The sequence below is a fragment of the Chiloscyllium plagiosum genome, chromosome 1, assembly GCF_004010195.1.
Source record: "Chiloscyllium plagiosum isolate BGI_BamShark_2017 chromosome 1, ASM401019v2, whole genome shotgun sequence".
Taxonomy (NCBI): domain Eukaryota; kingdom Metazoa; phylum Chordata; class Chondrichthyes; order Orectolobiformes; family Hemiscylliidae; genus Chiloscyllium; species Chiloscyllium plagiosum.
Window position 1 is genome coordinate 59,636,227 of NC_057710.1, and position 14,215 is coordinate 59,650,441.

At 39.8% G+C, this 14,215-nt stretch overlaps 1 protein-coding gene across 3 annotated transcripts in view; it reads left to right on the forward strand.

The window, feature by feature from the left end:
- LOC122548705 (kinesin-like protein KIF24) overlaps positions 1-8,532 on the forward strand; it is a 125,365-nt gene extending 116,833 nt beyond the window's left edge. For 2 of the 3 annotated variants that reach the window (XM_043687514.1, XM_043687516.1), the window contains one exon: positions 8,125-8,430. In XM_043687514.1, coding sequence (XP_043543449.1) covers positions 8,125-8,271 — 147 coding nt within the window. In that variant the 3' untranslated portion in view covers positions 8,272-8,430. The other variant, XM_043687515.1, reaches the window with a different exon arrangement.
- The last annotated feature ends 5,683 nt before the right edge of the window (positions 8,533-14,215 follow it).

Below are 14,215 nucleotides of genomic sequence, written 5' to 3' on the forward strand. Positions count from 1 at the left end.
GTGGGTCTGGGTGGAAGGTAACTCAGAATGTGATAGGTGGATGAAGATGGGGGGACGATAGTGAATGGTCAGTGTGGAGGGGATAAGTGGGAAGGAAGATGGACAGGTAGGACCGTTCAAAAGAGCGGTGCTGAGTTGGAGGGTTGGATCAGGGATAAGGTAGGGGGAGGGGGGATGAGGAAACTGGTGAATTCGACAATGATTCTGTGTGATTGGAGAGTCCCAAGGCAGAAGATGAGGTGTTCTTCCTCTAGTCATTGGGTGGCTAGGTGGAGGAGGCCCGGGACTTGCATGTCCTTGGTGGAGTGAGAGGGGGTGTTGAAGTGATGGGCCACAGGGTAGTGGGGTTGTTTAGTGCATGTGTCCTAGAGATGTTCTCTGAAACGTTCCATTAGTTGGCATCCTATCTCCCAAATATAGAGCAGACCATTTCAAGAGCAATGGACACAGTAGATGAGGTGTTTGGAGGTGCAGGAAAATCTCTGCGAGATATGGAAGGATCCTTTGGGGCCTTGGATGGAGGTGAGGGGGGAGGTGTGGGCACTAGTTTTACACCTCTTGCGGTAGCAAGGGAAGGTGTCGGGAGTGGAGGGTGGGTTGGTGGGGGGGCGTGGCCCTAAAGAGGGAGTCGCAAAGGGAATGTGCTCTGCGGAATGTTGAAAGGAGTGGGGAGAGAAATATATCTTTGGTGTTGGAGTCTGACTGTAGATGGCAGAGAATGATTTATTTTATCTGGATTATAGTGGTGCTGGAAAAGCACAGCAGGTCAGGCAGCATCCGAGGAGCAGGAAAATCCTGCTCCTCGGATGCTGCCTGACCTGCTATGCTTTTCCAGCACCACTGTAATCTAGACTCTGGTTTCCAGCATCTGCAGTCCTCATTTTTGCCTTATTTTATCTGGAGGTTGGAGAGCTGAAAGGTAAGTGCTGGGGTGTTCTGTCCTTGTTGCAGTTGAAGGGTTGGGGTTCAAGGGCGGAGGTACGGGAAGTGGAAGATATGCGCTGGAATGTATTGTTAACCACGTGGGATGGGAAATTGCAATCCTTGAAGTAGGAGGCCATCTGGGATGTTTTGGAGTGGAATTGGTCCTCCTGGGAACAGATGGAGCGGAAGAATTGGGAGTAAGAGATAGCGTTTTTACAGGGGTGGGGGGTTGGGAGAAGGTGTAGTCCAGGTAGCTGTGGGAGTCAGTGGTTTGAAGTAGATGTCCATGTTGAGTCAGTTGCTGGGGGAAGGGGAGGGAGGTGTCCGAGATGGTCCAGGTGAAGTTGAGGTCAGCATGGAAGGTGTTCGTGAAATTGATGAACAGTTCAACCTCCTAATGGGAGGATGAGATGGCGCCGATACAGTCATCGATGTAGCGGAAGAAAAGGTGGGAATGGTGCCGGTGTAACTCTGGAAGATGGACTGTTCCACATACCTGACGAAGAGGCAGCTGGGGCCCATGTGTCTGCCCTTGGCTACCCCTTAGGCCTGAAGGAATTGGGAGGATTTGAAGGAAAAATTGAGTGTGACGATCAGTTCAGCCAATCGAATGAGTAATACAACCATGCTACCTTCTGCTAGATAAGTGAGCTGCCTGCAGGGAACATTTTTCACCAAAATAGTTTTTGTAATGTAGAGTGACGCCAAAACTGAGTTCAATTTCCCACATTGGCTAAGGTTCATGGAATCCTGGAAACCTTACACTGTGGAAGAATGTCATTTGGCCTATTGAGTCCACACCGACCCTTCGAAGTGCATCCCACCTAAACTCATCCCCATAACCCTGCATTCCCATGACCAATTCATGTAGCCTACACATCTTTGTACAGTGGGAAGAAACAGAGGTGCAGACATGAGGGAAATATGCAAACTCAATACAGATAGTCGCCCAAGGCTGGAATTGAACCTGGGTCCCTGGAGCTGTTAGACAGCAATGATAATCACTGAGCCACCATGCCATTCCATGGAGATCCTGCCCTCTCAGCCTCTCCCCTCACCTGAGTTTGAGCCACCCATCAGTCATCGCTGTCTTAGAACGGTCGTACGGTCCTCTGGGACTATGAAGACTTTACCTTCACCTTTACTTATCCAGTGCCTTTTGCAACTGGGAGACAGGCCAAAACATTTACAGCACTTTTGAAATACTTTGAAGTGTTGCGCCTGCCACACAGTGTTTAACTCTTATATGTAGCAAAGAAACTGAGAGTCGACTCTTAATAATAATAATATAATATTTACTTAACAATTAATACTATAACAAAATACATTATAAACTAACAATTTACACGATAAATCTAATCAACTGTCTTGTGCTTTTAACGTAACTCTGGATGATCATACACTACCACAGTAGATCTTGGACTCGATCCAGGTGGCGATGATCATCTGGTTGTCTTCTTCCAAAGGTCCCAGGGGTATCTTCTCTCCACAGTGGTTGATTTCGAGTCACTGCTCCTAAGGAGCATGTTGCAGCAATTCTTATACTTCGTAATTGTTCCAGCCCTTTTGTGAGGGTCTAATAGATTGTTCAGGGATCAATCATCCCGATCCATTGGATCCAACCAGGCATTGACCTGTTGGTGGCAAGCTGGTCACTGGGCATCCATTCCTGGAGGTATTAGGTGCACATAGGTCAGGTAGCCCTCTCCAAATAAGGTATGAGGCACCCCTATGTCTGGCAAACAAATCAAGGTTTTGATTGTTCTGGGGATGGCATTCAGATTGATTTATTCAGTTCCAAATTCGAGTGTATATTGTATTGTCTGCAGCTGCTGGGTCAATTACATACTGTCTGTCTGTAGCTGCAGCCTACCTGGATTCTGCAGCAGGTTTATTAACAGAGTCACTTCCGGTCACACAAGTTCAGACATTATATTTGCTTACAAAGTCACAGAAATAGCGCCAAGATAATGTAAAGATATCGTTACCATCATCCTACTTGATAATAGGAGCGCTGTCTGGAGAGAGATGATTGGCAGTGGCTTAACCTGAGAGTTACTGCATCAGGTGAGGGGAGAAATTGAGATTGGTACCTTCACGGTATTCTCTGGTGTGGGAATTGAACCCGCTCTTGGTGTCACTGCATCACAAACCAACAATCAAGTTAATTGTGCACCCCACCAATCAATGCCCCCCAATACCTCAACGCAAAAGGTAGATATTTATTATATAGTGGATTATAAATTTCACGAGCTGGATTGTCGTTTGTACAGTGTACGATGGAGTTGTGCACCAGGACAGGTAAATTTCTGATGCAGCTGACTCAGAGGGAATTGTTGAGGAAATTGAAATTTCCAATTAGCAATTTCTTTACATCTGGAACCCTCCAAAATTATCCCTCAAAGGCAGAGATTTCTGGGAAAGCCTTATCATTACCCAGGAAAACTTAGAGGATTAAAAACCTGCTCTAATTCCTTGGTAACTATTGAAATGAAGCCCCAGAACCTTGCCCTCATACACTGACGTATTTGGGATCTCACCCCTTTCTTCTCTATCACTCACCTCACTCATAATCCTCATCCATGTACTACCCACGCCCCTTCACCCAAATAAAAATAAAATACTACAAGGTACCTGATAAATTGGAGAATTGTTGCATTGAGTTTTCTTTACCTTCAAGATATTGTGCTGTTTGTAACCATAACTTAGCTCTCAACATCAGAAATGATAATGAGCATGTCTATTCCAAACTAGGAGAGGTGTTGTGGGTCATTGTTTGCATGTATATAGGTAAAAGATTAAAGTGGTGCTGGAAAAGCACAGCAGTTCAGGCAGCATCCGAGGAGCAGGAAAATAGACGTTTCGGGTAAAAGCCCTTCATCAGGAATATTGTTTGCATGTATATGGCTAATAAAGTTACAAAAGAAATGTTTGGGGACAAAAATAGTTAAATTTAAAAGTAAATGACTTAAATTTCAGTTTGTAATATTATATTCTGCTTCCGGAAGAAACCCATGTGAAAGTATAGCAAAATGACATTGTACCTTACTTAATCAGGGACAATAAATAATTTAGTATTGAGGGAAAAAAAAAGTAAAATACTGTGGCTACTGGAGATCTGAAATAAAAACAGATGGCTCCAGAAGCTAGAGACTCTCAACAGATCTGGCAGCATTTGTGGACAGAGAAACCTTTTCAGAAGTAGAATCATATTAGACCTACAGTTAACTCTGTGTCATTCTCCACCTATGCTGCCAGCCCCAATTTTGATACACTACCTTATTACTTGGCACACACAACTCCTGAAATATGGCAGCAGTGTTGTAGAGACATTATATATGCTGTGGATATAGGAGAACCCATTGATATACTGTACTAAGATTTCTAGGAAGTATTTGACTGTGTTCCACTTTTTAAAATTAATTTGTAGAAAGTCGGTATCACCGGTTGGGCATGCATTTTTTGCTCATACTCAGTTGCTGTGGCTAAGGTAGTGGTGATCTGCCACCTTGTTGCTGTTCATTTGTTGTAGGTCAACCCACAGTATCTTTGAGAGGAAGTTTCAGAAGTTTCACTCAGCAACGGTGAAGGGACAGTGATCTATATTTCTCAGTTAGGATGGTGAGTGATTTGGGGGGAAACTTGCAGATGATGGTATTCCCACGTATCTGCTCCCCTGGTCCTTCTAGATGGAAGTGCTATGGGTTTGGAAGGTGCTATCTCAGGACACTTGATGAATTTCAGCAGTGCATTTTGTAGATGGTACAAACTGCTTCTACTGTGCCAGTTGAAGTGATCTATTTGGATTTCTAGAAGATATTTGACAATGTGCAGAAAGCTGCTAATTAAGAGGCCATCATGTTAGGGGCAAGATACTGTCATGGATTGGCTGACTGGCAGAAGAAAGGGATAAAGGAGTCTTTTCAAGATGGCAGCCAGTGACTAGTGGAATCCCACAAGTGTCTGTGTTCGGACCACAATTATTCACATTATACATTAATGATTAGGATGAAGGAAGAAAGAGCATTTTTGAAGCTGACTTAAAGATAGGTGGAGGTAGAGGTAGTGTTGAGGAAGCAGGGAGTATGTAGAAGACTTGGACAGTCTAGATAGTGGGCAAAGAAGTAGCAAATGGAATATAATGTGGGAAAGATTTCGATTATGAACTTTGGTAGGAGGAATAGAGGCCTAGACTATTTTCGACATGGGGAAGGGCTTCAAAAATCTGATGCAGAGATGGATAAGGGAGTTCTAGTTCAGGATTCTCTCAAGGTAAACATGCAGGTTCAATTGGCAGTTAGAAAGACAAATACAATGTTTGCATTCATTTCAAAAGGGCAAGAATACAAGAGCAGGAATGTTCTACTTAGGTTGTACAAGGCTTTTGATCAGGGAACATTTGGAATACTGTGAGCAATTTGGGCCCCACATCTTAGGAAGGATGAGCTGGCCTTGGAAGGGGTCCAGACGAGGTTTACAAGAATGATCCTGAGAATGAAGGACTCTTCATGAGGAGTGGTTGAGGACTCTGGGTCTGTACTGGATGGAATTTAGAAGGATGAGGGGGAATCTGGTTGCAACTTACAGAATAAAATGGAGATGGAGAAGATGCTTCCACTAGTAGGAGAGATTAGGACCTGAGGGCATAGCCTCAGACTGAACGATGCTTAGTTAGAACCAGAATGAGGAGGAACTTCTTCAGCCAGAGTGTAGTTAATCTGTGGAACATTTGTCGTTGAGTATCTTTAAACAGAGAGAGATTCTTATTTGGTATGAGGATCAACAGTTACAGGAGAAGATAGGAGCTAGGTATCTTCGCCCCCAGTCAGCCACAATCAAATGGTAGAGCAGATTTCATGGGACGAATGGCTTAATTCTGTCCTGTGTCTTATGTCAAAAAGTGTGGTGATAGAAAAGCACAGCAGGTAAGGCAGCATCCATGGAGGAGAGTCAACGTTTCGGGCATAAGCTTTTCATTAGGAAGGACTGATGAAGGGCTTATGCCTGAAACATCGACTCTCCTGCTCCTTGGATGCTGCCTGACTTGCGGTGCTTGTCCAGCACCACACTTTTCGAGTCTGATCTCCAGCATCTGCAATCCTCACTTGCTCTTATGTGTAATCGTCTTTTATTAGGCGAGAAGGAACTGAATGTTTGTTGATATGATGACAATCAAGCAGGGACTTTTGTTATTGTGTAAATTAGTATCTTAATCATGTTAACTTACATTGAGTCATTGAGTACATTCAAGACTGAGAGATGGATAAATCTCTGACCACTAAAGGATTGTGTATATGGGAACAGCAGAATAGTAGAGTTGATGTAATAATACAGCCACTGAGTAGTGGAGCAATCTTGACAGGCTGTATGGCTGACTCCTGCTTCTGTTTTGGAAGTAGAGGTGAAGATGTAAGAGGAGTGAGAGTATAATTTGAGAAAGAGACATTCAGTTGGAAAATCCATGGAAAGTAGGACCAAATCAAGGCAATGCAGTGGCAGAGGCATTGCAAGAATAATGTTGTTTTTTTTGAATTTGTTCCACACTTGTGCGGAGCATAGTGAGAGAGTGAGACAGCACAGCGACAGGCCCTTTGGACCAAACTGGTCCATGCTGATCAAAATGTCCTTCCGTGCTAACCCCATTTCCCTGCACTTGGCCCATATCTTTTCTTATCCATGCATTTGTCCAAATGCCTTTTAAATGTTATTAATGTACCTGCCCTAGCCACGCCCACTGGCAGCTCATTCCATATGCATACCACCCTTTGTGTAAAACAAGTTGCCTCTCAGGTACCCTTCTATTCTTTCCCATCTAATCTTAAACTGATGCTCTCATGTCCTCGATTCCTCAACCCTGGGAAAAAGGCTGAGTGTATTCACTCTATCCATGCCTTTCATGATGAATGTTTACCAGAGTGATTCCTTGGGTGGCAGGACTGACGTATAAAAAGAGACTGGATTGGTTAGTTCTGTATTCACTGGAGTTTAGAATCATGAAGGAGACCTTATAGAAACCTGTAAAATTCTAACAGGACAAGACAGGGTAGATGACTGAAGAGTCCAGAACCAGGGATCACAGTTTAAGGATATGGGATAGGCCATTTCGGACTGAAATGAGAAGAAATGTCTTCAGAGGGGTAAGTCTGTGGAATTCTGACACAGGAATTGAGGCCAAAACATTGAATATTTTTAAGCAGGAGATGGGTATCGTTCTTAAGACTTTGGGAAAAATTGGGTGGAGGGTATTGAGCTGGATAGTCAGCCATGATCACATTGAATGGTGGAGCATACTCAATGGCCGACTCTGGATCCAATTTTCTATCTCTATGGATAGAAGACTCGCTGGCTAGCTGGCAGAAGACAATATGCATAAATGGGTATTTCTCAGATTGGCAGGATGTGACAACAAATCAGCCTGGATTTTATGAAATGGCTGAGCAGGCTTTAAGTACTGAATGGCCTACTTCTGCTCCTATGTTCATAAGAAAACAAGACTTTGGAGCAGGAGTAGGCCACATGACCCATTGAACTGGTTCCAGCATTCAGTGATTACAGTTCTTGAGCTTCAACTTCACTTTCTGCAGACTCCCACATATTTGATTCCCTAAGAGATCAAAAATCTCTTCAACTCAGCCTTGAATATATTCAGATTTTCACATTCTGTGGTAGAAAATTCCAAAGATTTGCAACCTATCAAGGAATTTCTGATCTCAATTATCATTTTTATTCACTTAAAGCCTTTATATTTTCAAGTTCCAGTGAATATCATTGTTACCAGTGTGATATATTATGTTTTGTTACGGGATACAATCCAAGATACTGTGTTTCATGGACAAATAAAAATACTGAAAATAAATAATAAGTGAATGATCTCAACTTTGGTAAACAGAATAATTGTCTGATACCAAATTCTACAAGAAAGCAAATCTTTGGATATTGAAAACATTAGATATTGAAAAAAAATCATAGATAACTGGCAATAAGTTGCTAAATAGCAATGATCCATCCTTTTACATGGGCACAATCAATATTATCATATGAGCTCCACAAAACTTTAAGTATTATCTGTGGGAAATTTGGATTGTCAAAACTACATCTCGCCTCACGACAGTCCTTATTGAGGTAAGTGCAATTTATACTGCACATAAGTACTTTGAACATTTCAAATTGCCTGACCAAATCATTTGAATTTCTTGGCAGGATTTCAAAGATTATATGACACAACTGGAAGAGATCCTGATGCAAAAAAACAAATGCATTGAGCGCATGCAAGGACAAATCCAAAAGTACCTAATTCATACTGGCACAGTTTGTAACAACTCAAACACCAAGTCATCTGTACCTTAGCTTTAGTGTAAGTTATGGTGCAAAATCTGAGAATCAATGCTTACTTTTGATCTGCTGTCACAATTTTAAATTGTTCATGTTTAAATGAGTGTTACAAAATAAATTATATATCTCCTCAATTTTGGGTTCCAATCTTACAACTTTGCTTTCCTCTCCCATTCTCTATGCCTCAGCCTTACTGGCTTGCTGTTTCTGAAAATGTTCCTATTGCTCACGCATGACTTGACCAACTAGTATCAATCCTTATTGGTGGATGAACAAGAGAAACAGCGTCGCTTTGGACACAAAAGGCGTGGTAAACACAACACTCAAAAATCCAAATAACTTAAAATGGTAATAAACAAAACCAACAGAATAGACACATTGGAACAAAAGTTGAGCATTCTGCCTCAAAAGCCAGTTTATCCCCGATTTCACTGAATGATGGATGTTTAACTATGTAGCCAAATGGTTATTACACAAGTCATAAGGTAACACGATTAAAATGTTTAGTATTCTAGTCAGATTACTGTTTTGTATAATATGCATTTCTGCTCAGAGACTCGAGGGATCCATTGAAAAACTGTGAAGAGCCATAAGACTACTTCTGTGTTAGAGAATTGAGTAATAAGTTGAATGAAATTTGGCTTGTCAGTCTTGAAAGAATAATGTCTTAAAGATGATATTAAGTTTACAAGACAGTTGACCGTGTGAAAAAGTGAATATGGAAACTCCATTAAAAATACAATCTTCAACTAATATAACATTGGTGTAGAATTAATTTTGGGACTTTTTCCTGGGCCAAATATATGGAATCGACTTCAAACTAGAATAGGAAAAATTAAAAAATCACTGCAGAAGCAATTGGATGCTGACGTAGCAGAACTTGATATTTAAGATGGCCTCCCTATTCTTTTAATTATCTTGTGAAAGTTGGTACCAAATCAGTTGTATACCAGATACAGCAATCTAATGTAAACATCCATTAGTTTAGAGAATTCAATAATGAACAATATTCTGATTATTTGAACTGGAGATGGTTAATCTGTAACAGCAGCTTCTGATCCTTCCAATTTGACTCCAGGAACACCACAAGAATGTACTCCAAAGACACACTGGACCGAGCTACACTACAGCAGTAAGCTTACCAGTGCTTTGTTGTATAGAGTAAAAAAAAATCAATTGTGACACTTTTCAAAATTTTACTATCTCGATACTTGGCTTTTGCTGACCTATGGCTATGATTCTATAGGCACAGTTCTGTGAAGTACATGTCACAAAACAGAGCATACCCTGTATATCAGGAAAACTGAGACTTATGTGGATTTTGCAATGGCTTGAAAACTATTGAACGTTGGGCAGATGTGATTCCACAAATTGGAGAAATCTAGTAGACACAAAAAAGCCTTTGCGATAAGTATCATTGGGTTGGTGGGCTAAATTAATCAAAACCTGATCTTGTTGTCCCTCAACAAACAATATGCAGTTTGTGTGACTCCGCTATACACCGGATAATGCTGCTGAGTCACATGGGGGAAGTTATTGCAATTTTCTCAATTTCATCTATGTAATTTTCATTTTAACTTACATTCATTAATAAAACTGACGCAGTGTTACGATGATGATTCCTATGTAACCAAAGATTTTAAAGTGGAGTCCAAAGGAGGAAATGAAAATATTTAATAAATGCAAACGGTGGAAAAACCACAAAATTTTTCAATGATCTCAACAAAAGAAAAATTGTGTATACTTGATCCTGTTAATAATAGAAAACAGTTTTGATATTTAGTATTTCCTGCAGGCTCTGGCTTTCAGGCAAGATTTTCAACTCCTGCTCATAGGTAGTTATTCCTAAAAATAAGAATAGATTAAAGGTAATAATGGATTAAACCAGTTCTTGATATTTCAAGAATTGAATACTTTATTACAGATTACATATGGGCATACACTGGATGTATGAAGTATTTGAAGTAAGTACCATTTATTTCACAATATTTTTATTGCAAGTATTTGAAACTATAAAGTTTGATTTTTCATACGTAATATTTTTCAGTTTGAAAACTTATTGGACATTTTCATATTAATGTTGAAATCTAAATTATTTAATCAATTGTATTTCAAATAAAGACTGTAGAGAAAAGCTAACTCATTTAATAAGTTTGCCTTATTTAAACATTGTCTGCAGATAAATAATGTGAAAATTCAGTACCACTTCCAAAAGTTAGAAAAACATTTGCATTGGTATTTTTGTTTTTAGAATATGTTTAAAGAATACAAATAACCTCAAAGGTATTTCAACTTGGGTGAATTATTAAATTTGGCAGGAAGGAAACTGAACTACCTTGCATAATTTCAGTGCTTTGTATTGATAGCTCGCTCCCTCAGATGGTCAACACAGTTCCTCAATTAGACCAGAAAAATTACCATTTTTGGAAAAAGAAATTCTATCAGAAACACTGAAACAAAAGTATCAAACTGTCATTCTTTCATATTGATTTTTCAAAAAGCAGTCATAACTAAAGTTTATTTTTAATACTCTACTAACAGAGCTGTGACTCCCAAAACAAAAACGATGTCTCATAAGTTAATTAAGCCCATGTTGCTGCTTCCATTAACAGTAGCCTGATCAAAATCAAATAAATGTGAAATTATTGAATCTTGCTAGAAGTTTTTTTACAGCAATAAATCAAATTATTATAAATTACAAAATTTTGAATGTTGAATAACAAGTTCAGCTTGAATTGATTAGGAGGGACAGTACAAATTTGAAAAGGAAGATAAACTGGTTAAGTGAATGGGTAGAACTATGGGTAGAACAAATTCAATATGGCCAAATGTGAAATTGTTCACAAAAAGACTTGGTTTATACAGTATTTTCTATGACCACTGGGCTATTCAAAAGCAATTAAGAGCCTACATAGTTTTTTTTTCCCCTAAGTGCAGTCACTGTTGTAATATAGGAAATGCAACCTCTGTTTCCTGCTCATCAAAACACTCAGACAGAAATGTGATAAATACCTGTTTTTGTGATGCAAATTCAGTTAGGTTTTGGCCACGACACTAGATTATTCACTACCCTTCCAAATAGTGGCATGGAATCTTTTACATCCATCCAAGCAGACAGGTGGGGTCTCAGTTTAGCACCTCATCTAATAGACGTCAGATGTTGTAGTACTCTCTCAAATACTGCACTATAGTACAGGTTTGATTTTTCTACTCAAGTCCTGGAGGAAGACTTGAACCTAGAACCTGGTGACTTAGTGCTGCCAGCTGAAACCACTGCTGATAATGTTCCTCTAAGCCGCACAGCCACATGAAAAAAATTGTAAAGGGCTCCCACTGTCATACATTACAAAATAAAAATTAGAGTGTACTGTTTTTGGACATCAAAGATAAGTATTTTCTGAAGTGACATAAAAACCAGGTACTGTAAAGGAACAAAAATGATTTGGGAGTCCTGAATCCATACAAGATTTAAGTTTAGTACAAAAGCCAATTAAATTAATTAATAGAATGGTGATCTGTATCTCAAGGGAGCTGGATTACAAAGTGAATAAAGTTATGTTATAGTTGTCTAGAAATTTGATCAGGCAGTGTTTTTGTACTGCACCACACCTCAAATTGGCTTTTGTATAATAAGGATCTCTACCCAACAAACTTGGCGGCAAAGAAATTGACATTCTGAAATGAACGTGTGGCTCAATCTCAGGAATAGGGCGATTCTTCTGCCACTGTGTGTTCTGGATAAGGCCTCAGAGGCAATAAGGAGACTTGAAAATGTTGGGCATTGGTGGGAGAGACAGCTTAGGGAATAGGGGAAGATGGGTGACAAGATGGAAAGTAGGGCTGAGACGTTTCCCTCTTTAATCCCACATGAATACTTGCATTATTTCCCTCAATTGAAATTTTCAAGGTGGAGATATGGTGCTATGATGAGTGAATGATCAACCATAAATTAACAATGTCAGGAGGGTGGAAGAGTTGAATTGCTAGTTCCTGATATTAGGTTTATAAATTGCTGCATTTAGCAAAGTGGTACAGCTGGAATGATTTGTACTGATCTGGCAAATGCTATATTGGTGCTTGTAAATGGGGGGTACAGGGCTGGAGGAGAAACATTTCAGGTTAGTGGGAAATTTAGACTGGCTCTGTGGAGGTTAGACTGTTACAAGCTGGAAGTTACATCTGGAACTCACATACCAGGGGAGTGTTTAAATTAAAATGGCTGGGGGCTATATAGGGAGATAGACGAGTGGGGTACAAGGGCAAAAATGTAAGACAATGGGAATAAGAAAAGTGATTGAGAATTCAAGGGCAAGAATAAAACAGGGCCCAAGTGTAAAATAATGAAAATAGGGACTAAAAATGTTAAAAAGACAATTGTTAAGGCCTTGTGTTTCAATGCTGACAATAGAGTGGATGAATTAATTGCACAAATAGATATAAATTCATATAATATGGAGTTGTGGCAATGTGGTTACATGTGACTAGGGGATGGGAACTGAATAACCAGGGGTATTGAGCTATTAGGAAGGACAGACAAAAAAAATGATGTGAGGTAGCATTGCTGGTTAAGATGAAATTAACGCAATAGTGAGGAAGGATTTTGGTTTCAGTGAAGTGGAATCTACATTGGTAGAGCTTGGAAACAAGGGACAGAAAATGGTAATGGGATTTTATATATCGCCCATCAGTAGTGGCAATATTGGGGAAGACAATTGAGTTGAAAGTAACAAAGGTATAGCTGTTATTATAGGCAACTTTAATAAGTATATAGATTAGGCAAATCAATAACAATACCACAGAGAAATTTCTGGATGTATACAAGATAGTTTTCTGGATCAATAATTTGAGGAGCCAACGAGACATCAGGTCATCCTAGACTAGCATTTGTGTATGAAAAAGGAAATAATTGGCAATCTAGCTGTGCGAGAGCCCTCGGGAAAAGCAAACATAATATGATAGAATTCTTTATTAAGATGGAGAGTAATATGCTTGATGCTGAGACCATGTTCCTGAAAGTAAATATAGGACTACAATGGTATGAGGCATGAGCCTGCTATGATAAGGTGGAGAATTTTATTTAAAGGGATGAAGGTGAATGGGCAATGGCAAGAATCAACAGTGCATGGAGGAACTGCAGTAATTGTTCCTTTAATTCCAGTCAGGCACAAAAAGGAAATGGGAAAGGTGACCCAACCACAGCCAGCAAGGGAAATTAGATCCAAGGAAAGGGCATACAAATTGGTTAAGAAGAGCAGCAGAGCTGAGGACTGGGAACAATTTAGATGTCCACAAAGGAGGTTAAAGGAATTGATTTAAGAGGGGGAAAACAGGGTAAGCTTGTGGGGAATATGCAAACTCATTGTGACATGAAGAAAAATGTCAGAAACAATCAGAAAGAGGGCACGTTATAACGGGGAAACAAAAAGATGGCAAACCAATTAAATACATACTTCTGTCTTTACAAAAAAGGAGGGCACAATAAAATCCTAAAAATGTTGGGAAATTTAGGGTTCAATGATAGGGAGGAACTGAAGGAAATCAGTATTAGTAGAGAAATGATGTTGGGGAAACTGACGAGATTAGAGGCTGATTAAATCCCCAGGGCCTAATAATTACATCCCGGGGTACTTAAAGAAGTGGCCCTATAAATAATGGATGGTCACCTTCTAACATTAGAGGGTAGCTAATTAAACTTTCTTTTTTAAAACGTAGAGAGAAATTATAGGATGGTTAACCTGATATCAGTAGTGGGGAGAATGCAACAGTCCATTATAATAGTAGGGTACTTGGAAAACAGTGACAGGACCAGACAGAGACTCCATGGATTTACAAAAGTAATCAGGCCTGACAAATCTGCTTGAATTTTTCAAGGATGTAACTTGGAGGTTTGATGAGGCAGATGTAGTTTACTTGGACTTTCAGAAGAATTTTTATACTGCCTTATTTGAAGAAATGGAAT